Source organism: Rattus norvegicus, chromosome 2 (assembly GCF_021556685.1).
Source record: "Rattus norvegicus strain SHRSP/BbbUtx chromosome 2, alternate assembly SHRSP_T2T, whole genome shotgun sequence".
Lineage (NCBI taxonomy): Eukaryota > Metazoa > Chordata > Mammalia > Rodentia > Muridae > Rattus > Rattus norvegicus.
The window spans coordinates 237,235,764-237,262,103 of NC_141535.1; the positions used below are offsets into that span (position 1 = coordinate 237,235,764).

The 26,340-nt window shown below is 47.2% G+C and overlaps 2 protein-coding genes across 3 annotated transcripts in view; one reads left to right on the forward strand and one right to left on the reverse strand.

Annotated features, from left to right (window-relative positions):
• The first annotated feature begins 3,106 nt into the window (after positions 1–3,106).
• Positions 3,107–26,340, forward strand: part of Mcoln3 (mucolipin TRP cation channel 3) — a 107,620-nt gene continuing 84,386 nt past the window's right edge. The window contains exon 1 of one of the 2 annotated variants that reach the window (XM_087621367.1): positions 3,107–3,272. The gene's annotated coding sequence lies outside the window, so the exon portion shown is untranslated. The remainder of the gene's footprint in view (positions 3,273–26,340) is intronic. The other variant, XM_087621362.1, reaches the window with a different exon arrangement.
• Dnai3 (dynein axonemal intermediate chain 3) overlaps positions 14,733–26,340 on the reverse strand; it is a 58,046-nt gene continuing 46,438 nt past the window's right edge. The window contains 5 exon segments of the mRNA NM_001134736.1: positions 14,733–15,037; positions 16,922–17,044; positions 18,596–18,687; positions 20,243–20,447; positions 23,872–24,002. Coding sequence (NP_001128208.1) covers positions 14,894–15,037; positions 16,922–17,044; positions 18,596–18,687; positions 20,243–20,447; positions 23,872–24,002 — 695 coding nt within the window. The 3' untranslated portion in view covers positions 14,733–14,893.

Below are 26,340 nucleotides of genomic sequence, written 5' to 3' on the forward strand. Positions count from 1 at the left end.
GGAAGCCCAGTGAGATCTGTGACTTTTCTAAGTTATGTGCTTCAGTTTTTAAAATATATTAAAAGCAACTGGCAGCCTAAGAAAGCCTGAAAGGGGCAGAAACAGGCTGGCCAAGAGGGGCAGACAAGGCCATGCCTGGCCCCGCTTCTACTGTGGTCACCGCAGATCTGCATCATTTCTGATTTGGCTTTCCCAACGAAAGTACTAGTTTTCTTCAGGAATTTGCCATGTATCCTTTCCCTAGAGGGAGGTCTCACCCTTCCTGATGCTGTGACACTTTAGTACAGCCCTTCATGTTGTGGTGACCCCCCCACTAACAATTATTTCATTGCTACTTCATAACCATGATCTGGTACTTTTGTGGATTGTAGTATAAATATCTGACATTTAGGATGTCTGATATGCAATTTCTGAAGGCCTTGGGACCCACAGGTTGAGAACTGCTGCAGCCCAAAGCGTATGGTGGTGAGTTTTCTGGCTTCGAGGGAACACTGGCGGCTGAGTGGGCAGAAATGGCTCAAGTGTGTCCACAACCCTTCCCTATTCTGTTCTTACCCTGTTGCTCCTGTATTAATCTTTTCTATCTACTTCTGTACTCATCCATCAATGATCTGGGTGTGCTAGATCCCATATTGAGGACAGTCTAATGCTTCCTTCCTCCCCATTGGTGTTGCTCCTGTTCCCTCTGCCCACCATCCCTATAATCTGTAGAGACTAAAGTGATCTGGAGAGATAGAGAACATCGTTTCCATTGTTCCTTGTCCTCCTCACGCTCAGGAGCTCCCTCTCCACCCTCCCGTCTGCCTGGGCAGGTGTCAAGCTCCCCCTGTTACTTGGGTAGTTCCTTTTGTGCCATTCAAGTATTAGTTACTTTTTTATTGCTCTGATAAAACACCATGGCCAAGGTGGCTCATGGAAAGAAGGGTGCATTTGGTCTTACAGTTCCAGAGGGGTGAGATCCATCCTGACAGGAAAGTGGCAGGCACGGCCGTTGGAATGGCAAGTTGAGAGCTCACCTCTTGGTCCCTCTAACTCCACAGGAACAGAGAGCAAAACTGGGAATGGTGCATGGCCTTTAAACCTTAAAGTCTGCCCCGCGTGACATACTTCTTCCAGTAAGACCACACCTCCTAAGCCTTCCCAAACAGCACCATCCACTGAGAATGAAGTGTTTAAATATCTGAGCCTGAGGGGATGGTTTTGTTTGCCACTGGCTGGAGATGGCCCAGCAGGCAAGACCTGGGTTTGATCAAAAGAATTAATTCATGTGGTTAAATGAAAGAACTGCTCTGACTTCCATGAGCAAACACTTGTAGGATATTTGACCACACTGCGAACCCCAGGATTGTGTTATTTACTGAAAAAAACAAAAAACAAAAAACAAAAAACAGTTTCTAGTTGTGGTGCGGCTCAGCCCTAGTCCAAACCTTTTAACCAACAGCTTTCTGTTTATTGTAATATGATTAAACAAAGTCAACCATTGGTCAAGAGTCGTAACAAACAGCCAGTTGGCGGGCGTGAACATAGGAAGAACCATTGGGAGTGAGAGGGAGTTAGGAAGACGGTCAGAGAGACAGGAAGTAGGAGGGAGGGACATTGAAGGATCTTTGAGGTGGTGTGGGGAAGGAGAGCTTCCTTTTCCCTTTGGGATGTTGACTGAGGAGGAAGGTCAGCTGGGCACTTTCACTGTCTCTGAGCCAGCAGACATTCAGCCCAGCATCTGGCTCCTGAGTCTTTCTTGGTAAAATTGAACATTTGAGATTTTGTTTAAAACAGCAGCACAGCAGTACACGCATGCACGCATGTACGCGTGCACAGTAAATAAGTTAAAACATTTCTACAAAACTAAGCTATGCACATCCACTGTCCCTGGCTCATCTCCAGCAAGGCGTTTATCACAAGTTACCTTATCTGTCTCTACCTTTCAGATGTAAACAGTGTTCTCATAGCAACAAGAAGCTGGTGTGCCTAGTTCACCACCACATGCCTAGAGGGGCGATAATGTAGAAGACAGTCAGCTGCTTACTAAAAGGTGAATGGCTGGAAAAGATGTTTCAGAATGGTTGTCTCTTTTTATAGAGGAAAGGCAAAAACTAGCAGCCATAAGCTGCACTTTCTGTGTGATTAAAACAGACCAGCTCCTTGGGGCTGGAAGGATGGCTCAGTCGTTAGGAACGCTTGTGGCCCATGAGTCACCTATAGCTCTAGCCTCAGTGGACCTGGTGCCTTGTTGTGACCTCTGTGAACACTAGCACCCTCCTGGCATACAAACACACACAGAAAACACTCCTCCGTGATAAACTGTGTGTCTTTTTGTCTCAAAGATATGTCTTTGCTTTGGGATTTGGGGATTAGAATGGGCTCGGGGAGATTAGTCACTCTCAAAAGTTGGTGGGTAAATTTTGGGTAGTAGCTGCTGCAAAGTGAGAACGATTCCTTAAATGATTTGTTTAGGAAAAGGTGTATTATAGCACAGGACAGGCCTCTAAGGGAGACTTTATTTAAATGGACTCTTAGAGGTGAGGAAAACACACCCTTTTGATTTGGGCCCCATTCACTTGAGTGCAAATAAATTTCTTTCCCCTAAGAATGCAAAATTCTATTTTCTGCTTTATTACAAGGAAATCATTTTGTAAATGTGATCTGGGCTTGTGATCCCTTAATAGAGTAGCAGAGAGGGCACGTGGGGAAACGGGTCATACATTTGACATTTTTATTTTCTTTGTCCCGCGTTTAAGCCTCTGGGTTGGATTGTCCTCATCCTTGCCCGTTAAGGCCTCAACTCATGTTCAAGTCATCTGCGTTTACCTCTGTGTTTGCCTAATGGAGACCTGGGCGTAGTGAAGTCTTGGTAATTTCTGTATGCCTATATACTTCTGTGGAAATTCCACTCGCCAAAGCACACTTCCATGGAGAGGCTGAAGTTCCAACTTCAGAAATTTACAGTTCATGTTAAGTCAAGAAAGGGAACCCCCTTTCACACCCGGGGTGTTTGTGCGACGTTACCAGAGCAACCTGCAGCCTGCGGACTTTCCCCAGCTGCAGATAGTGAACAGCGACCTTTTGTTCTTGACCTACGCTTGCTCGCTCGCTCGCCCGGGAAGTCAGGTGCAGGTTGCCAGCTCGACAGCTTGTCCGTGTCAGCTCTTGCCTAACCACACCCCCTCCCCCGAGGCCACCCCCAGAGCGAGTTAGGGTGGTTGGGTGAGTGAAAGCTGCTTCTCAAGACCGGAAGATGCTGCGGGAAGGAAGACCGTTGTTGCCTGTCCAAGGTTGGGAATCTACATTTGATCTTGTCTGGCTTTTCCCGGGGAGACGTGAACAAACGTCTGTTCGCTCCAGGTAGCGCCCGCAACAGAGCAAAACAGATTCCTGCCAAGTGTAGTCTGATCAGCCAGTAACTTTATGAGGTGAATGTGTGTACGGGAGCCTGGGAGACTCAGAGGCAGCTGCCTCCTCAGAGAGCCCACTGAGCCCTGAGGAAGGACTCAGGAAGCTGCATCCTGGGACCGAGCTATGGGAGCCTCTCCTCCCTCCAGTAATTGTTCCCTGCTTGCAAACTTCGGGAGGTGGATTGTTAGTTTTGAGGTCTACTACCCTTTGAGTCCTGTAAATTTTTGGCTTCTTGAGTATGAAGCTTCCTCAGCCCTCCAGTAAGCAATGCTTTATTGGAGGAAGAAACTGCACAACACCTCTGTGTGCTGCACTAGCTCAAAGCCCTAACTCAATTTTTTTGTCTTAAACACCGTCAATACAGAGCTGGATGCAGCAGGGCGAGCCCCCTTTACCACCTAGAAGAAGAAACGTTTAGGCTGAAGAGATGGCTCAGTGGTGGAGAGCACTTGAGTTTTGCAGATCAGCTTTGCTTCCCAGAACCCACATGTAGGTTCAGAACTGTCTGTGACTCCCGCTTCAGGGGCTCTAATGCCACCTTCTGGCCTTTACAGCCATGTACTGGGTGCACACACAGACCTACATGCATGCATACATGTATGTAAAACTAGTAGGCATAAAAGAAGTACTTTTTCTGTTTAAGGATTGAATGCACCTTGTCCGCGACTGCAAACACTTGCAAAAGCCTGTTGGATCAATAAAACAGGCAGACAGACAGACAGACAGACAGACAGACAGACAGCAACCTCCGTGCCTTGTGGGCTGGAGACATGGCCAATGGTTGCTGCTCTTTCAGGTGACCTAACTTCAGTTTTTAGCAAATGAAGGCGGGTGGGTCTAGTGCTAAGGTCCTGCTCCCCAATTGGTTCTTGATTTGTCAGTAAAGAGATCCAGGGCCAACTGCTCAGAGAAAGGTACAGGCAGGACTTTCGGGTCCCAGGAGGAAAAGGAGACACAAGCAAGGAGAGAGGAGTTTCTGTTGTCATGTTTGGGAGGGAGAAGAACTCAGCAACCATGTGAGGTCTTAGGAGTGGAGGGAACGGGGAACTGGCCACTACTACAGGTGGTGGCCAGGGATGTTTGGCGGGAGCTAGTGGGATGGCCGCTGAAGCTTAGGACAGGTGGAGAGATGGAGATAATACATTGGTAAGGACATGCTTTCCCAGCAAGGAGGTATCAGCGCCCAGCAACTGTGCCAAGAAGGCACGTTGTAAAAGAACTGTGTATGTGTCTTTTGTCTGAGGAGTCAAGGGAAGCCGAGTGGTGGCTGTTAGTTTGGCTGATCCAGAGCAAAGGGGTAAAACTACACGAAATGGTAATCTCTTCTGATGGGTCCGGATCTCCTATAACTCTAGTTCCCAGGGACCCGGTGCTGACTTTATGGGCTTTGAGTGTACGTTACGTTCATGCACATACTCAGATATACAAATAAAAAACAATAAGGGGGACCTTTAAAAATATATACACAATCTGCTGCAGGCTGGCTGTGGGGACAGTGAGGAAGACACAGGACTCCTTCAGTCACTCAGATGGGGCGAGCTTTGACTTTGGGTCCCATAAAAGAGGGAGCCAAATTGGGACTCAATCCTTTCCTGTCTTGTGGTTTAGAGTTTTCTCCCTCGTTAGGAAACAGGAACCATGCAGGAAGCTGTCTCCTCACAACTGCTCCTATTGCTTCCTCCTGACTGACGAAGTGTGGAGAACAACATCCCCTCCCCACCCACCCCAGAAGAGCAGGAAGCAGAGATAACGAACTGTGTATTACCAGCCAAAACCAGCAAAGGGTTTTCAAGCACTCACTAGGAGTTGCTGCTGTAGGACACCCCACTTGTGCTCATTCTAGCTGCCTCGAGCTCACAGCTCACAGAGCCATTCCTTTGCCTCCCACACAGCTAACACCACAGCCTCTGCTGCCTCTCCCTTTCCTTTTCCCTCCGTCACTTCCTCCTCCTTCTAACCTTCCGGGAAAACTCATCTCTCACTGAATTCTCACCTAGAAGAACTCAGCCCCTTTTCTGAATAAAATCGCAGGTGTGTGTGTGTGTGTGTGTGTGTGTGTGTGTGTGTGTGACAGAGAGAGAGAGAGAGAGAGAGAGAGAGAGAGAGAGAGAGAGAGACTTTTTTGACCTACGAAATAACACATTTAATATTTGAGACAGAGTCTCATTGTGTAAGTTGGGCTGAACTCAAACTTATGTCAATTCTGTCTTTGCCTCATGGGATTGCAAACAAACCACCATGCCCAGCTACACTTTATTTTATAAAAAAAAACAAAACACATTCTTTTCTAGAATATTCCACAGGAAATGCCAGGGGGAACGAACGTAGTTTTCTTGATTCTTTTAGCTGTAGGGTCCCTTGGCTTCTGTATTAGTTATCAGTCACTCAGTTACATATGATTTTGACTTTCATAAAATTTAATATATTAAACCTGCATGTGAAGGCCTAAACTAACTGAAGCAACTGGAAAGACGAACCACAGTTGGAAGGCCATCACTGGCCGAATTTAAAATGACACATAATGTGGCAGTCATCAAGTACCCACATCAACACCTTAAACCTGTAAAGGAAAGGCAGGCCAGCGGGAAAAGGATGATCTTATATACAAAAAACAAAACAAAACAAAACAAAAAAAACAAAACAAAACAAAAAAACAAAAAAAACTGCCCACCCATACCTCAGACCACAGAAAAGTTAACTGAGTTGTAGATCTAAGTATAACACTGGGAAGTCTCAGCCCAGTGGCGGTTCATGTCTCTGATCCCACCAGGCCAAGGCAGGTGGATCTCTGTGAGTTTGAGTCCTGGTCTACAAAGTGAGTTCTAAGACAGCCAGTGCCCCACAGATCCTGTTCCTGTGCCACACCACTCCCCAAAATTAAATTTCCCCAAGCTGAGAAGTGTCAAAACTGCTCGAAGAAAACCTTGGAATCTGTAAAGATTTCTCAAGTCACTGAAGGTATGATTAAAAAAAACCAAATCCCTTCAAGTAGTAAAAGAAATGCTTTAGGGGTGGAGCGAGGGCTCCTTCTTTAAGGGTGCCTCACTGCTCTTGCCGGGGCCCCAGGTTTGGTTCCCAGTACTCACATGGCGACGCACGGCCTCTGTAACTCCTGTTCCAGGGGAGTCAAGTCTCCTGGCCTCCTCAGGGACTGGGCCTTCACACGATACACATATGCACATGCAGACAGACCACGCATGAGCTCTTATTAAGTAAGTGTTATTTCGAAGCAGTCTGTAGTGATGGGTATAGAGATTATTCAGGTTCTGTCTGATGGTCTGAGTTTGGTACCCAGAACCCACATGGTGGACAGAGAGCTCCTTAAATTGGCGGTGGCGATGGCTCATCTACGCTTCTTATGGCATCTTCTTTCCATTTTAGAAGCAAACGTGACCAACGTTCTGACGGCCACACTCTCAGGCTCTCAGCTATGGAGATGAGGATCTCCACTTCCTGCAACACAAGCACACTTTTGTGCCACTGGGGCCCAGTACCCTCTGATTGTGATGACGTCTCCCTTGATCATCTATGGACTTCCGATCCCCACAGCTCACACAGTTCTTTCCCTTTGCTCCTTATGGGTGGAGAACAGAGATTCCTCCCAGATACTCGGCGTGTTTTCTGTCTTTCCATCAATGAGTGTGCCAATTTCTTGCACACGTTTGTGTCCACATCCCCTCTTGTTAGGACAAGAGGTCAGCACTTTGCTCTTGCAGGAGGTTCAAGAGCGTGATGTTTCCGAGCTCTCTGAAGACCAGTGTGTCCCTTAGCTCTGTAAGCCTGACCTTCACAAGCAGTTAACGAGAGCTACATGTGACAGCACTTGTCGTCAGTAGTGTGCTGTCTGCTCTTGCTTTTCCCAAGAAAAGTGTTTCCAGTATGCACTTCAGTCTATAAACCAGTCTAGCCAGGTATGGCGGCATTTGAGAGGAAGAGGCATGAGGAGTGTCAGGAGTTCAAAGCTAATGTGAGCAACCTACAAGCGGCTGAGGCTCTGTATCAAACACACACATGAAACACTAATATTTTTATATAAAAAACAAAGAAGAAATTTCCCTTATTGTTTTGGAAGGATATTTTATATTTACCTAGAGGAAGACCTCTTTTCTTTTTTCTCCTCCTCATATATTACAACCTGACTGCAGTTTCTCCTCCCTTCCTCTCCTCCCAGTGCCCCCGCCACTTCCTCTCTCCTCAAGATCCAGTCTTCCTCCATTTCCCTTCAGAAAAGAGCGGGCCTCCCAGGGCTGTCAACTTAACACAGTATAACAAGTTACAGTAAGTCTAGGCACCAAGTCCCATATCATGACTGGACGAGGCAATCCAGCAGGAGGAAAGGGGTCCCAAGAACAAGCAAGAGTCAGAGACACCCCGCTCCCTCTGTTAGGAGTCTCACAGGAACACCGAGATAACAAGCTCAACGTGTGTGGGGAGGACCTAGTGCAGACCCACACAGGCTCCGTGATTCCTCATTCAGAGTCTATGGGTCCCTGTGAACCCCGCTTAGGTGAGTCTGTGGGCTGGGTTCTACTGGTGTCCTCCACCAGAGGGAAACCTCTATGTATCTCTTGCTTTATGCTTTTCAGAGAACATAAAAGATTTCAGAATTTCCCCCTTTAGCATTTTGTATGAGTTTGTGATGAACTGAAATAATTGTCCTAAGCACATCGATGCCCTCAATCCTCGAGTCGGAAAATGTTACTTTATGCAGCAAGAAGGATTTGGTGGATACAACTGAGGACTTTGAGACGGAGAGGCTCCCTTCGCTTCACTGGTGGGCCTTAAAAAGGATCATAGATCCCCATGAAAAGGAGGCAGAAGGTAGACAGGAGACCAGGCAAAGGAGGACTGACAGACATCAGCGCTTCACCCATGACCTAGGGCTCACCAGCTGCTTCCAGACATTCTCAGAGCAAGGACCTCAGTGGCAGGCAGTCCTGTGGGCACCTTGTTGGGTCTCATTTGGGGTCTGGCCTTGAGTTCTAAAGCAGAACAGGCTCGGAGTGTTTTAGACAGGGTGAGCTTACAATGCTCCATTAGGATCCAACGCTGAGTCTTCTATGGGCCATAATGAAAATTTGCTCCCTGTCAAGCCCTCTGGTTCTATGGACGAATGCATAAATAAGACTAAGATCCAGTATGTATTTAAGATCTGTATATTATATTGTGAGCAAGTGATAATTCCACAAGGTGGAAAAGACAAAAAAAAAAATCCATGTTTTCTGTAGAAATTGCAGTCAAATAGAAAAGGTGGCAAAGTAATCAATCCCACTTGCAAGTGATTTCTACTATGATCCCTGAATAGCTCTCTCCACACTTTAGACATATGCACAGCATTTATTTATTCTGTTTTTAATGTGGTTATTTGATTCTTTTTTTTTTTTTTTCGGAGCTGGGGACCGAACCCAGGGCCTTGCGCTTCCTAGGTAAGCGCTCTACCACTGAGCTAAATCCCCAGCCCCTTAATGTGGTTATTTGAATATGCACCTTATTATCTCTTACAGTGTATATATTAAAGGCAGGGGCTCACTGCACAGGATACATCTTTATATTCCTTCCCAGGACAAAGTAAAGGAAGGAATAAATTCACATTGCATGCGAGGGGTGATTTCCAGTTATTGGTACATTATAGATAACTACCAGTTATTGAGGATGCACTATGTTTCAGAAAAGGCATTTTGTTTTACATATTCTTTCTCCTTTATTCCCTACAAGAGCTGAGTGAGGTCTTTCGTCCAGATATTTTTTGTCGTATAGCAAACCACCCCCAAACCCAGTGATGTAAGTCCAAGTGTGGGAATAGCTGTCAGAGACACTGGGGTAGTTTGAAGGATCAAAGTCAGCGTCATCTGAGAATGTGTGCATCTACACCTGCTGCCCACTGGCTGGGCCAGAGCCAGGATGTCTGTGTGTGGTCTCTTCATACCTCCCCAGAATGGCGGGTCCAAGAATGAATGCTTGGCCATTTCCACTTAGGTCCTGCCTCATTTCCAGAGAAGGGGAAACAGAGTGGGGTCTTGGAGTGCGTATGTCAAGAAGTACATGGAACAGGAAGGGTGCTTTGCCACTGAGAACTTCCGCCACCTCAGAAGCTCATTGTGATCAACACCCAAGCTTCTAGGTGACTCCAGAACTGTGATCATGCATATGTCTCAGATGCTGACTCTTTGTTAGTTAGCTGTTGCTGGCCCGGTGTTGAGTCCTTTTGTGCTCGCTGAACAATTCGTGGCCACTGTTGATTCTCTATAGGAGGAAGGCATTTACTCTCTTTCTGAAGTGTGACATAACTGTTGTGCTCTATGAGGCAGTGGCTCATTTGCGGCCCCTTTGGTGCTTGGTTGAGCTTTACCAGTGGCAAGGCGTGGGGTGACAGACCTCTGAGACAGGTCACCCCAGCATTCAAATTAGTTCAGACGTCAGCTTTAGTGCTGTGGGTTTTGAAATGCGGGATTTGAACTGGTATGAGCAATGTGGTGTGTGACTTGAGTTGGCTCAGGTTGGTGAATTCTCTCTCAACCTGCGGACCTACAAGTAAAGTCAGCTTAGAAAGTTTCCCTTTTGGACTTTGAGATTTTGTAGTATTTTTGTTTGTTTTTCTATATGCAGGTTTAAGTCAAATTTCTGGTTTAGTGCTTGTTTGTGTCCTGACCGGGCAGAGCTGTGGCCAATCTACCTGAGTTTCTCGGCGTGGACTCCGCTACAGCATTTACAAAGGAGTCCAGAATTCTCGATGGTTTAATACGTTGAAAGATGACTTCTCGGTTGTTAAAATCTGATACGGGTTGAGAACTGTTTCTGAATTCTCTCCACCTGACTCCCTAAGTTCCCAAGGTGGCCACCAGCCCCACACTTCCAAATTCCCACGGCTAGCTGGGATGCACCCATCCCTTGCCACGGTACCTTTCTCTCTGAAACCCAGTTGAGTCCCAGCGTGGAGGAAAACATCACACAAACTTAGTTTAGAATCAACAGGTAACACAATCGCTGGGAACACACACACACACACACACACACACACACACACACACACACACACACACACACACTCCCCTCCCCCTACATTTTGGCCTCCACACTCTCTCCCATCCCAAAAGCGAGTATCTTTTCTCCTGCTTCCCCTCTTCCTCTCTCCGACCCGGAAGTTCCGCCTTCTCGCCCAGTGATTGGCTCCTTGAAATCTTTATTCATTAGGGGAAGGTTCTGCCACATCTCTGTTTATGAATGATGGCATCTCGAACACACAGCTGGAGAAGTTAAAAGTTGGGGGACTTAGGGGATGAGGGTCAGGTAAGACCTGAAAGGGGGTTCTGTCTTTTCTACCCACACCCTCTGGCTAGAACTCTGTCACAAAGCTCCAGCACGCCGGGGGCCAACAAACATGGACACACAGGAAGAGACAAGAATAACCAGTTTCTGCCTTTCGCTCTCTTTCCAGCATGAGCTGATGGAGACTTTTGTTTCAGATTCTGTCTCATTACCCCATTCCTGAGGATCATTCCATGATGTTCTCTTTTTAGAGCCAATAGGTCTCTGTGGGGTTTGCTTTTTCCTGGTGCTGGGCTAAGAATTGCCTGTTGGAGAAATGTAAACAAACACAGATCTAATACTTTGAGAAAGTAAAATACAGAGAGATGATGATGCAGAGTTGAGAGGACTATACAGAAAGTCCCTTCACCCTTTCACAGCAGCTGTCTTTTTCTGTAACAAAAGTTTGATTTTTCTCCGTTGTCTAAGTTTTAGACAATTGTTGAAGCAGATCAGTTGCCTGTCAATACATGGGACTTGCTTGTTCATCCACTGGGTGTGTGAATGGAGATCTCGGTAAGTTGAATGTTAAACACTGACTCTCAGGAATCACAGCATAGCAAAAACTACAGCAGAGCAGTTCTAAGCAATCTGTCTTTCAAGATTCAGGTCACCGCAGATTTCAGATTAGTTCAGTCTTGTTGATATCGCCTCACATGCATTTTATAGCACTACATAGTAGTTTCTCATATTTTGCAGAGTCTTTACAATTCCATGTGGTGGGGCTTATTATCCCTACGTGTTAATAAAGAGATGGTCAAACTGGTTATAGGGCGGGGATGGCTCAGTGGGGAAGAGCATATGCTCTCTGAGTAAGAGGACTGAGGACCTGAACTAGGATCCTTGATGTCCATGGAAATAACTGGGCATGGTGGTGTGGGTTGGCAGTCCCAGCATGAGAGAGAGAGAGAGAGGGAGAGAGAGAGAGAGAGAGAGGGAGAGAGAGAGAGAGAGAGAGAGAGAGAGAGAGAGAGCGAGCGAGCAGACCGACCAGCCTGGGAGTATCTCATCAGTGAGAGATCGTCAAGGCAAGGTGGGAGGTGATAGAAGTCAGAACTCTTAATCTCACTTCTAACATGTGATCATGAGTGAATGCACACTCCTGTGCACTACACATGCATGTACCACAGATACTGCATGTGAACACACAGAGATACTGCATGTGTGTGCATACATACAAACACACACGCACACCAGAGATACTGCAGTGTGTGCACACATGCAGACACACACCCCTCCACAGAGACTGCATGCGAGACACAAACACACACACGCATACACACACACACACACACACACACACACACACACACACACACACACACTGTCCAACACTGAAGCTTAAGAGTAGCAGGGCTAGAATTGTCTCTACACTGAGGAAATGCATGTCTAGTTGAGAAGAAAGCATGAAACGTTATTTTACACTTTTCTTCTCTCTCCTCAAGAAGGGAGACAGTATGGCAGACGTTCATGAACACATTTGAGTTGGGGCTGAAGGGACACTTTTCCCTCTGTCCTCCAACTCCAGTGCACTGCCGTGGTGCAAGGAAACATAGCAATAGTATCTGTCAACATCAATTGACACTCCTTCACTCTCCTTCACTCTCCTTCCTTCACTCTCCTTTCCTTAGTGAGCTTCTCAGGCTGGTTTAGCTGGTGTGTGGGTTCCACTGCAGTCCTCCAATGACAGCTCATGGGCTGTGCAAGGAGTGGATTCATCAGGCGGGCTTTTACCTGACCTTCACTGATACTCAATTTCCTGATGGGGATACAGCTCAGTTACTTAGTATCTGCCCTGGCAGTGGCAGCCTAGCAACCACATAGAGTGTCACCTACCCCTGCCCATGCTCAGGGCCAGAAGGGCACAGGGAGCCGTTAATTATTTACTATAGTGGGTTTGCAAACCTGCAGAGGACATGGCCCCCGTCCTCGGCCGTTAATTGGTTTCCATCTAAAATGCACACAGGTGGTGTGCTTACCTGTGGGCCTGAATATACGGTGGCTTAATCACACATTTCTTGGTGAGCAGAAAGCAATTTGTGAGTCTGAACGATAATTATATTTAATCCAAATAATCAAATATTGGATGACTAATAATTGGGTAGTGTATTATGTTCTAAAAAAGAAAAGAAAAAAACAAAAAGAGATAGACTATGTAAAGAGAGATAGAGCAAGGACCTGATGTCCTCTTCTGGACTCCACATGCAGAAATGGGCACACAGAATGCAGAAATGGGCACACAGATGCACACACACACACACACACACACACACACACACACACACACACGAGAGAGAGAGACTGACACACACACACATACACACAGGAGAGACAGACACACACACACACACACACACACACACACAGAGAGAGAGAGAGAGAGAGAGAGAGAGAGAGAGAGAGAGAGAGAGAGAGAGACACACACACACACACATTAAGGGACAGTGTAGCTTGTTCAAGGGGATGAAGCTGAGCTTTGAGTTCAGTCTGCTGGGATCTACAGTTCCTTTCTTTTTGCTACGCTGTAAGGCAGACCAAACGACTAGAGGGCAGAAGAGGAAGATATGAACTGAGCTAAAATACTGAGACGGTTTGGAAGGAATGGACAGCAGGGAACAGGGACAAGAGGGGAGGCGCATCCATTTCACTCACACCAGCTGTCCCTGTCTAGTTTGAGCCTCAGCTCAACTGAGTTCTTTGCTGGGGTTCAGCAGGTCCGTCACCTGCCTGAGTTCTTTGCTGGCGTTTAGCGGTTTTGTCGCCTGCTAAATGAAGGGTCCGGGCCAGAGAGAAGAACATCAGCCCAGAGAGAACTTGTTCTAAAGGAGGCGACAGTGCTGACTTTGTCTGTGGCATCTGAGGGAGGAACAGTGTATAACTGAGATGAGGCTGGGCGGCTGAAGGCAGCCTCATTCCATCCTTTCCTCTCCTCCCACAGGTACAGATCTGCCTCAGATCCCCGTCACTTAGAGGTGTGCACTGAGTAATTCAAGCTCCCTGGATGAAGTTCGAGGCAGGATGGTTGAGAGTTCAAGACCAGCCTAGGGGCTTGCTGTTCTAAGTAACAATAAACTCCAACCCCCAAATGCTGCCCCGTATGTAGCTTCAGCCTGGCTGGATGATACCCTCACAGAGCTCAGCCACTGTTAAAGAACTTGTGAGCTGTGGCTCTCTTCTCTGTCTCCCTTTTCCTGTTTAGTGAGCCCCTCAGCGCCACCCTCTACCCCCAGGGCCTTCTCATCTTTCACCTCGAACAGGTATCATGGCCTCTTAAGAAGATTTCTGGCTAGGTGACTCTCAGTTCTAATCCATTCTTAACCTTCTCACAGAGAAAGTGGGTTGTGTCCACTTCCTGCTTAGCCCTTCTGCTAATCCCCCCACAAACTAAAATCACCCTCCTTGTGCAGGGGTGGAGGTGGGGGGTTGGTGGTGTGGCTTCTTCAGTTTCCTGCGCTGGTTGAAGGAGTGCAGTGTCCTTTCACATCTTAGCTCTTTGCCAGTGTAGTGGCTTGAATGAGAATGGCCCCAGTCGGTAGAACTGTTTGTGAAGGATTAGGAGGCGTGGCTTTATGGGAGGAGGTGTGCCGACTCTTGGCTGTGTCTCAAGAGGTAAGCTCTCAGCTACTGCTCCCTGCCATGGAGCAGTGCTCATGGGCTCTAACCCCCTGAAGCTGTGAGCCCCAAATTCAATGCACTCTTTAACAAGCTGCCTTGATGGTGGTGTCTTATCACAGCAGTATTTTTGATGCCCTTTGTCGGGTAAAGAAGGTCTTCTCTGTAGTTGTTAAGAATGTGTCGTTGTCCTGAATGTTGGATTTTAGCGAATGTTTCCTATATGTGACCCTCTTACAATTTCTCTGACAAGTCAATCTCTGGTTCACTTTTCTACTGTTAATCAATCTTCGTTTCTGGTGTGCTGGAGAAGAGGGAGATGGGGTCTGAATCTGTGCAGTATGACTAGAGGAAATGTCTGTCCTTATTTGAAAAGTCCATACTCCACATACAGTTCAATAATGCTCAACGTGAGACTGAAATATATTTGATAAAATTTGATTCTTTTAATACCAGTTAAATAAAAGCCTGTATTTACAAATAAACCTATATATGATCGGTTTGCTATTTTACCTTCACACAAACAATAAAGGGAGGGGGAAGACCACTGGGGTCTCCCAGCAACCATCTTCGAGAATCTCTGCTAATGCAAGTCCAAGTACGACATCTTCTCTGAGACCTTGCCTAGACCGAGGGCGAAGAGGACAGACTGCTCAAGTTCCAAATAGCTTTCATATTCCAACTTCAGCTCAGCCTCCATTTGTTCTTTGGACCTATGATAGGTTTTCTAGGTGGGAATAAGCAAAACAGCCCCATTAGCTTAAAAACCAAGAAGGAGTGAGGGGATCCAGGGTTTCTGAACAGCTGCTGTGGCTGCTCTCTAGAAGGGGCCTGTGTGAGGGTAGAAGACAGATGGACGGGAGGGGCAGTCTGGTGTGCTGGAGAAGAGGGGACTGTCAAAACCCTGCCCTTCACTGCTTCTCTGTGTAGCAGTGCTGCTCAGCCTTCCTGCTGCTGTGACCCTTTAATACAGTTCCTCGTGTTGTACATAAAAGAATCAATACAATTATTCATTGTTGCTACTTTAAGATTATAATTTTGCTACAGTTATGAGTCATTATGAAAATATCTGTGTTTTCTGATGGTCTTAGGTGACCCCTGTGAAAGGGTCATTCTACATGCCCCACCCCCAAAGGGATCATGACTCATGGGTTGAGAACCGCTGCTGTAGACCGATAAGCCAGTCCCTCCTGCAAACTTTCCCAAGTGTCCTGCCCTCCTTATGTGGCTGGAGGGCCGTCCGTGACTCGCAGAACTGCTTTGTGCTTAGACGTCTAGCAACTGTGGATAAAGTGTTGGCATTGAGTGTCTCCCACCAGGGCACCTACACCAGCGTTTGCAAGTGTTCAGAAGAGTAAAGCGAAAGACCACTCCGTTTGCGGCAGTCGGATTAGACAGAAAGTTAGTTTACTGGGATCTCCGTATCTGTTGTCACCACCAAGGGTGGCTTTTGAAATGAGCTCTCTGCTTTGACTGTGTGAGTCTATGTCTGTCAACAGGTGACGTGTGTGGGACGTTAACGTGTTGGCACTTTTCATGGAGACCTGGGCAGTTTAGTGGGAGGAGGCCCTGTGCTTGGCTGTGAAGGGACCATGGGTAGGGCCAGTTAGGAAACTGTGGTGACAAAGAGGTGAGGGAGGAGACAAGCCACCAAGGAACAGAAATCCACACCCGAGAGACTCTGATGAGAACTCGGAAAGAACGGATTATGAGTATTTAAAAGTCCCCAATTCCAGTGCCTGACCCATGGAGAGGGGCCGAGAAAGAGGGGAGTGGGGCCTGTAGAACGACTTGTCCTCTGTTGGCTGGGTGTAAGAGGGATGTGTTCCCCACTTCTCTGTTTTAGGGTCACAGCACTACCTATCCCAGTATGACAAACACCTTCCCCCGAGTCTATCAGTGATTATGTTGCTGGAGCAACTGTTTGATGGCAGATGATCACATTATTTAGCCCAAAGCCTTCCAGCAATCGCCAGAGGTAGCTGTTGGTATTCCTGTTTTCCAGATAAGACAACCAAAGCTTAGCAAAGATGGAGGGAGGCCTTGCTCCAGACCCATGGGAGGTCAGCCCATGTCTTGACTTCTCTGGTTGGTCTTTTTCGCATGGCCTGTTTCGATACATCACTCACCAGACACAGAAACTCCACACAATGAAAGCATTCATCGGTGAATCTTTGTACCTGTGCTAAAGGGCCTTGGAATTGGAGTGGACTAGAGAAAGGCGACTTGGACAGAATCTCATTATGCACAGGGCTGGTGAGGTGGCTCAGTGGGTATGGTGCCTGCTGATGACCTAAGTTTCTTCCCTGGCACTTAATGAGAGAAGGAGAATGCTCACCCTCATAGACGACACTCTGACCTCCATTTGTGAGCTATGTACCGTCTTACCACCCAGAACGCACTCCACATGATAGGCAGAAGTGTGACAGAACCTCACTAACACGACCGGTGGTTCTCACTCATGGTTGTGTAGGAAATCAAAGTTATGCCTTCCTGATGCCCACAAGAAAGGCATAAAGCTGGGGAGAACGCAGGACTCTCGTGGGATAAGCCCGGCGGCATCGCCACTGGCGGGAGAAGATGGCAGTTCTCAATCAGAGATTTCACTCACCGCTTTCTTCTTTATCATTTCCATGGCCATAGCTTTCTTTTCTTCCTCACGGATTTCCTTGCGCTGCTGGACGTATTCCAGATGCTTGACTTCTCTTTCAAAGTAGTAGTTCACACTTGATACCTGTCAGGGACAAGGGCCCACGATGAGCTGACCCCACAGGGACACCCGTGGCCTTTACAAGGCTGGTTCTTCCTTAGCCACCCAATGCCAACAACCACCTTCTTAACTGTAAGTGGAAGGATGGTGACATAATGCTTCTCTTCCTCTCGGCCAGCGGTCCTCAGCCTTCTAACACTGTGGCCCTTCAGTCCAGAGCCTCACGTTGTGGTGACCCTGACCTTTAGGTTATTTTCCTTGATACTTCATGACTGTAATGTTGCTACTGTTGTGAGTCATGATGTGAATATCAGTGTTTTCTGATAGTCTTGGGCGACCCAGTGAAAGGGTCATTTGACCTCCACGGGGGTTCCGGTCCCCCGCAGGTTGAGAGCCACTGCTTTAGGTGAGTGAGGTTTGAGGGTTGTGCCGCAGGCCAGAGAGGCAAGCTCCAGGTTCTTGCTTCTGTGCTTACATTAGGATCCCTGTGGCTTGCAGCTTCCTAGGACAGGGGCAGCTATGGATGGGAGGAGAGAGCTGCAAAACCCTGCCATTTTTATAGTAGAAATATAGGGATTTGCTCTTCCCCTCTTCTTTCTTCTTATTTAGGAGGCTGAAGTTGCATGCCCTCCACGGAACTGGTAAACTCAGAGGACGATATTTATGGAGACTTGTGAGTCTAGCTGGCTAAAGGGACTGGAAGCAGAACTGGATTCTGGTCCCCAGAGGGCTTAGCACTGTGTCTCATGGACATTAGTAGGGAAACCATCATCGATCTATCTGCCTGGGGAAGGAAGGCAGGCCTGCCTGGCAGGAGCCGCGCTGGTGCTGGGACTCGCATCAGATTGTGGGCTGTGTATTTAAGTGGCATGGATGGATGTTTATGGTTTCTACTCATCGGTCCCTTTAAGTCCTTGCTCTCAGTGTTGCTCCAAATGCTTGGGTGGTCGGGGTAGGGTTGGAGTGGGCAGTGTACTGCCAGTTCAGATGGGGGACTGGCAATATGCTGGGGTGTGTGAATACGCCAACAGGGCTAAAACTCAGTTACGCTTTGAAAATGCCGACTCCCCACGACAGTTCTCCCAGTTTGTGCTTCACTCACTTGACTTCCTTCTCATCTCCTGTTCGGTTCTTTTCCTTGGTGTCAAACTATCTCATCCATATGATTAAAAAAAGTACTCTTTTATTATTTAAAATAAAAGTAAATAAAATGAATAAGCAATATAATACATAATAATAAAAATTAATATTAAAATATGGACCTAAAATAAAATGTTATTTAAAATAAATCTCTCATTCTCTTGTAAAACAAAAGTGCCAACATATAAAACACACTTTTAAGGCATGCCCCAAAGATAAGGTGGTTTGGCAGGCCAGGCCGTTGCTGCCAAGTGTGATGACCCAAGTTCAGTCCCTGGTACCACATGGGAGGAGGGGAGAACCAAGTTGTCCCTTGACCTCCACAAGTGTGCCATGGCATGTGTCTCACCCCACTGCAAATAAATTAATAAGTATACTCTTTAAAAGAGAAATGTCCCAGCAACCTTAAACATGCAAAGTCTCAACTTCACTGACCTCGTTAGTGGAAGGGTGACTTAGTGTCCAAGGGATCTCTAAGATATGCAGGGTTCCATAGTAGTCTGCTATGGCTATAAACTGCTGCTTAGCTGAAACATTGAAAAAAAAAAGAGTGTGTGTGGGGAATTCAACAAACAAAAGCCATCTCAAGAGGTTAGACACAAAATCCGTTTCCTTTTGTGGTTTCCTGGAAGGCCTGCTACGGTTGCTGCACCCCCAGCAACCTTGTCAGATGCTCATGACAGAACCACGTAAACATGGACAAGCCGTTCTTTCCAGCTGATGAGGAACGTCTCTGTCAGCTCCCACAACCTCAACCCCGGCTCTCCCGGTGTGTATATAAGGAGAGGGGCTGACGGCCTTCTTTTCTGTGGTTTAAGGAGGCAGGGATAACACATGGGAAGGTTCTGAGCAGGGAGCACAGACATCAGGAGCTGAAGGATTGGGCTGTGTGGATGAGTTTTGGAGACACAGCCTCAACCTCGGATTTCCTGTGACCGCACGAGTGTGTGAGGAGCTCATTCTCCATCACTTCCCGATGTTTCCTCTCATTCTCAGGAGGCCTGGCTCAAGTTCCTGAGTCCTACACTCAGAACCCTGCAGGGACAAAGTCAGTCTTTTGTATCAGGGATAGGATAACATACTTTGGTTGTGCCTTATGACTAAACGGAAGCCGGACTGAGACAGTCTAGAGGGTCCTGAAGCCGAGTGTCTGGGTGGGGTGTTTCTAAGAAAAATCAGAGTCAATCTTATGTCTATGGACTTTTGGGAACAAAAGGAAACTTCTTCCAGGAAAGACAGACATACTGGAGTTGCACAGAAAATGCTAAATGGGCCAAACCAGGGTGGGGGAACCCCAAATAAGAAAAAAAAACCCAAAGGAAATAAATTAGTTTTCTGTAGACATATGCTTGAATTCATGCTTGTTTGGTAGTAAATTGCTATTTACACATATTTAACTCAGAGTCTACGGCTTACATAAATATATAACCCTGGAGAACCATGTGATCCTATGAAGCGAGATGCTTGTTGGTGTGGCCCATCTGAGAATCACTAAAATACATAATACTTAAAAAAAACTTTCCTCTAATTTGGGGGAGAGGGCAGTAAGGGGGATGTATGGGGGGAAAGGGGGGGGGGGAAGGGATGGGAGCTTATGGACAGGAAACCGGGAAGGGGAATAACATTTGAAATCTAAGTAAAGAAATATATCTAATAAAAAAAAAAAAAAAGCTTGGCAAAGAAACAGAACTCCGTATTTCTGGGAAAGAAATATCCCCAAAGCAGCAAAGGCTTAGGACCATTCTGTCAGGTTAAGACAAGATGGACACTTTCCATCCGGTGGTTCAAAGTCAGCCTCAGTCCGACCTTATCAGATGTCTGGGAAATCATGGCTAATGAATGAACACGGAGGGACGCTAAGGGGTTTCCAGAGTTTGGGAGCAAGGGCGGAGGGAAAGGATGAGAATGTTGTTGGAGAAACAAAGGGAAGAGGGGAGAGCAGGAGGGAGAGGGAGGGAAAGAAGGGAGACAGGAGGAGGGGAGGAAGGGTGGGTGGGGCAAACCCTGGAGGTTTTTCAGATGAACGCCAGAGCATTCCTACTTCGACCAAACATGTTGCTCCATGGGCTAGAGTGAACGTACAAGAGAAGGTCCAGGGTTTGATGTAGGTGATCATGGTGATGCAGATACTCTGCGACTGGGCTGGTTCATGTGTTTTCTCCAGGAGGTCCCAGATATCGACATATCCATCCTCTCGACCGATGTAGAATACTCCAGGCCTTGTCAGGGACCAGTGCCCTGCGGTGTACCTTTTCGGTGCGCAGCACGTTTGAAGGAGTGGTCCGGTCTAAAGACAAGTGCAAAAGACACATCGCAAGCTTTCCTGTTTTCCTTTCTGTGGCCCTGGAGAAACTGACAATGATTTTCTTTTTGTTTGTTTGGTGTTTTTTAAGCACAGCTCAGCTTGCCACAGTTAGTTACTTAAGCATGGGTTTATCCCACCAGGAAGTCTATTTCCAGTTGTTCTAGGGCTTTGAAGAGGGTAGTGGGGGGGAGGGGAGAGACTGAAAGAGACTGACTTCCACATGTCACAACACCCATAACAGTTTCTGGGGGATCAAATATTCTTCATAAACCCTGAACAGCTTTACCCACTGAGCCATCTTGCCTGCAATGCTGTGGGATTTACACAGGACAAGTAATGTTTTTCTACCAGTTATTTTATAAGCAAATGTTGCGTTCATTATACAACAGTTTAGCAATTTAGGTATTAATGCTACCCAAATTGCACTGCTGATGGCTGCCCAGCGAGCAAGTTGCTTACCACCTGCCAAAATGCACTGGATTCTCTCTCAAATGGACGACACACACACACACACACACACACACACACACACACACACACACACACACACACACACAGAGCCTTCTATTTTAATATGCCTTAATGGTTGGGCCACTTCATTCCTCCATGTTGCTAGCATCCTCTCCCCTCCGATATTCCTGAATAATTACGTATTATCTATATTCCATCCTGGCCACCCTAACCCAGGCCTGCAGCCTCCTGGGCCACAATCCCAAACTCTTATATGTTGACAATTTCTCTGTCTCTCTGTCCTACACTTCTCAGGCCAGAGTCTTCGCCTTTTCTGGCAATGGCTGTAACTACCTCCTTCTTCACTGGGTTCCGTTGCCTGGGAAACCTAAAGTCCCGCCTCTATCTCCCTTCTCAGCCATTGGCTGCAGGCCACATTATTTACCGGTTAGAGCCAACTAGGGGGAGGGACCCTTGGAGGCTTACCTGAAGACATGTGAATTCCCACGTGATTTGGGATCCCAACTAACACAATATAAGCAATAAACCAAATCCACAGCATGCAACCTCCTTTTTTTTTTTTTTTAGTTGCTTTTTTAGAAAAGGTTGAACCTTCCAATTTAGCTTCGGTTGGTCCTGATAACCCAGCTTCCTCTGTGATATTACTTCTGTGCGACTGTGTAGACAACAGACAGTAGCGTGTAAAGAGGTTCCTCATAACTTTATCTGGCTGCCGGAGATCTGCTGCCCACGCAAACAGTTCTGGTGCCCACAAAAGCAAATGACAAGTCTATTGTTATGGTTTGAATACCGGTCCTCCACAGGCTCCTGTGCTGAACGCTTGGCTCCCAGCTGGTGATACTATTTTGAGATGTTCTGGAAACTTCAAGTGTTGTGGCCCAGCTAGAGGGAAGAGGTTGTGCCATTGAAGGGTATGCCTGGCCCTGGTCCTGTGCCTTCTACTTTCTGTCCACCCTGAGGCAAAGGGCCTCATCCGCACGCTGCTGTTTTCATGGTGTTTGGTTTCGGTGTGGGACCGGAACTAACAAAGTCACACAACCACATACCAGTCATCCGCAACAACTCTTCTAAGTTATTACTGAGATGTTTTTGTCACAGCGATGTAAGGCACTGATGCAGCTGCCAGCCTCAGCTGTGAACTGCACCCTGGAAATGAGCAGCAGTGACCACGGACGTTTCATAAACAGCCGTGATGGCCGCGGATGGATTTGGGGCTTTAGGCCACCAAAGCAAGGTGAAATAAACTCCTGTTTCCCCCTCCACCATGAGATGATTTGCTAACTTTGCTAACAGTCAAGAGCGGTTAGAAAATGCTTTCTCCCACAGTCAGGTTTGTCTACCCATGAGAGACATCCAAGTGTCCCTTATGTCCTCGGTGACATAAGCAAGGCATGGCGATGTTGGTTGAGGCTTGGTCTATCGATATGAATTGCAATGCTAAATTCTATACCCAAAGGGAAGGTGGAGGCCTAAGGATGACTTCTCATGTCATGCAAACCTTGTCCCTTGATTTAAAACTATTGGCTAAAAATATGGATACAGCCAATTACTGGAGGGATTAGAGATAGGAGGTAGGTGGGTTTGGAGTGAGCTGGTTGGAGGAAGGGAGGGTTGGAGGGGGAAACAAAGAGAGAAAGGAAGCCGCCATGAGGGGAGGTGGACCATGAACACATGGCCAGAGAAACAGCAAGTATCTGGGGTACACCGCTGAGGAGGTAGCCCGGTAAGCAGTTAGAAGAGTAGATTAGGAGTGACCCCCCAGTAATTGTCAAAGTCAAATAAAATACCCATAGTGTGAGTCCTGCAAGCTAGTTGGAGATAAGCTTCAACTGATTCTATTACAGTTGTCTTCCACGAGTCAACCCCCATACAGGAAATGTGAGGTAAGAAGACTGCCGAGGCCTGGGCTCCCTTGCCAGCCCCTGACTTTGTGACCTCCAAAGCCTTTTGTGCCCATTCTTTCAGCCTCTAGGGAGATCCGGATCTTGGGTCCAGCCAGTCTTCTCTTAATCATGCCGGTTTTCTTCTTTGCTCTAACTACACAACCTCCTTATTGGAAAAACAAACAAGAACAAGACGAAAGCTACAGAGTATGTTGTTGAAAGTTTGCTCATAAAGACATAAGCAGCCTTCCGGTTACTCGGTGGCACCCTGGGTACAAGACACACATTTCTTTTAAAATTCTTTGTATGAATCAGGGATCCGTAAGAGACTGCTATTTGGAGAAAGAATTTGTATGTTCCAGTTGTGATCCGCACATGCTCTCTGCCTCTGTCTCTCCCCTTCCGGGTTCTTCATAGTCTCATTATATCCCACCAACGGGACGTAGTAATTTAGACTTTCCCCGAAGGAACTGGTCTGCCCTGCCCTGGTTTCACTGGATGCAATTCTCTCAGTATTTTTGTTTGTTTATGGTGGCAGGCTGGCTTCTCTCCAGCAGGACCGGCCTAAATTCTGATCAAATCTTACCGGTGCTCACGTGTGTCTGCAAGGCGGTGTGCCCTGCCAACTCTGGGCTCTCAGTCTACAAGGGCCAACTTCCTGACCCTGCCAACATGCTCCTGGTGCAGAATAAAAAGTGGACAGGCTGGATGACCCCTGGACTTCAGCTAGTCACCAGAATCCGTCTTCTGAGTCTCAAGGAGCAGAATTCAAGTCAGATGAACTGCCCACAGGAGACATTTCCAAGAAAAACTGTGGTTAGGTTTCAGAGGACAAGGCCCTTGCTGTGTTCACTTCCTCTCTGGAAAGAAAGGCACGTGGTTGTGTTTTCAAAGGTTTCCAGTGGTTCTGCTGACAGGCTGCAGCCAGACCATCTGTTCTCATTTTTCTATAAAGTGCCCCACAGTCACAGTAGCCCGGAACAGCCCGTGTTCCTGCTGTCTTTCTCAGTGGCAAAGACACACCCACCTGCTCGGTTCTGCAGGCAACTTACCAGGACCTCCTCCTTCCAGATGGCCACGTTCCATCCCCCAACAGTGAGGATGATGTCATTGAAGAAAGGTGACCTCTGGACAGTGTGGACAGCCCCATCATGGACGGTGTAGAGGTTCACAGGTTTCTTGGCTGTGGAAGTGGACAACACCAAGTTTGGGTGCATGATCTGCCACAGAAACCTGCCCCCAGGGCCCCTTTTCAGGCCCTCAGCAATGCCCCACTCTCCTTCCTTCATCCACCTGTTTATAAGTCCAGTATGGGATTTATGAATATTTGTGGATTGTTTATATATCCAAAGGTCTTCATGTGGGTGGCTAGACAATGGGTACCTAGTAGCCCGACATGGTCCAGTCCTCAAGTGGCTGGCAATCTTGTGGAAAGGAAAGATACCCAGTAAGTAAATCCCTCAGGGAGTGATGGAAACCCGTCTATGTGCAGACCAAAGAAAAGCCATTACAAGGCAGGAGGGACAGGGGACACTCCTAACGTACTGAATCGTCGGGGGAGTGATCGTTTGGGTGTAGTTGAGCTTGGCAAGTTTCTGGTGCTGAGGAGCAGTGCAGATAGGAGGACACCCTGGAGTCCCGGAAAGAGGACCAGTAAGTGCCTTTGTCCTTGTGGAAGCTGGAACTACAGGCATGAAATGGGAAACAAGGTCTAGAAGGGTCAGATTATGGCCGGGAAGAGAGTTCAGACCAAGCCTATAGTGCAATGTCTTCCTAGGAGTCTAGCTCAAACCCGCCTATGTTTCCAAAGGTTTTCTGGTTTGTCATGGGGAAAATGGGTGACAGGCAGGTGGAAGCCAGGTGGGGACCCCAATGAGGATTCCGGGGGTCGTGTAGGTGTGAGAGGCAGGGGTGACTTGACTGAAGGAACCAAGATATGGGGATGGCTTGGCCAGGCAGAGTGGGTGAGGTGAAGTGTTAAGAACAGCCTGGTTTCTGACAAGAGCAACGGGCTTGATACAACTTCCCTGATTGCAGCTAAGAGAGGCAAAGTTCAGATGCTGAGACCAGAGCTCTCCCGAGCCTCTGCTCCAGCCCCAGGGTCTTCCTGCCTCTCTGGTCTCTGCACAGAACTCCTTAGAATCAGAGCTGGGTTTCCCTTCCGTTTGCAGCGTTGGCTGATGACCTGAATACTCCTTCTCTGCTCCATCTCTAGGGATGGCCACGGAAGTGCACGCTCTTGACAGAAGGTGCAGTGTCTCTACACTAAAACCACAAACACACTCTGTACCTTGTCTCTTCGATGCTATGTGAGGGCTGAATCGCCACCAGTCCAAACGCTGATGGGATACTCAGGAGAACAGGACCTCCTTTTGTTTGTAAGAAAATTATAAAGTAGGCTTTTAAAAGGCTTTGGGTCCGTCCACATTCACACAACATCACTTGCCACAGAGGAGAGGTGGGAGGATCCATGGATGAATGGCTGAACAAAATGTGCTGTAGAGATGCCATGGGACGTTATTCAACCTGGGTTGGAGAGGTTAAGTACATTGACTGCTCTTCCAGGTTTGATCCCTATCTTTGGAATAGATGAGGAAATTGTGGCTTTATTTGGGGGCAGAAATAGTCTGTTATGAAAGGGTCAGTCTTCAATCTTCAATACCTCCAAGGCTTCTGTCATATTCTCCTCTCAAGAGTGGAGACCCTAAAACCACTTAGAAGAAGAGTTGTGATCAGGAAACCAATATCACCCATTCCTACCATGAAATTCCAGAAATCTAACCCAAGCCTCTTCACCAGAAGGGACGAGCGCCTGGACTGGAGTCTTAGTCATAGGCTTGGGGGCAGCTTCTAGGCAGAGATGTCTGTTTAGAAAATAAGAAACCAGACTTCTCTACTGGACCTCAGGGCCTGGGAAAAAAGGACATTTCCTGCTTCTGGCCAAGGGCAGAAATGGAATTGTTCACTTTCAAGGTCCTTGCCTCTAAACTGACTAATGGGTCCTATCCCCAGTAATCATCATGATGTTAATAGACCACAGGTTTCCACTAACCCCAAAGCTAAGCACATCATCGGTAGCATCTGAGGCACACGGCAAAGGTCCTCTCACTTGGCCACGACACACCTACCTGGTGTTTCCAACCATGTATTTGAAAAATATTTGGATTTATGACTTCCTTCACTTTGTTACTATAAAAATTTCAAGAAATTTTAAAAACCACATTCGAATATGGAATTTGGGGTAACTTACATCTGTGTTTTCAGAACACGATCCTTTGGCCCCAGAATGGCCTTTGAGGTGAGAGCAGTGTTTTAGTTAACAGCAGGTTTTAGGGTGACTACAAAGGGCTAAGAGGTGGGGGTTCCAGAGGCTTCAAGGTTCTGAGAAGCAGAGAGGCTAAGGGAGATGCATGAGTTGACGAACCAAACCAAGTGGGAGAAGATGGTTATTACTTGCTGGCTGTAGATCCAGGCTGCAGGGTCAGGGTTGAGCTGTATACTTCAGTCCACTTGCAAAGAAG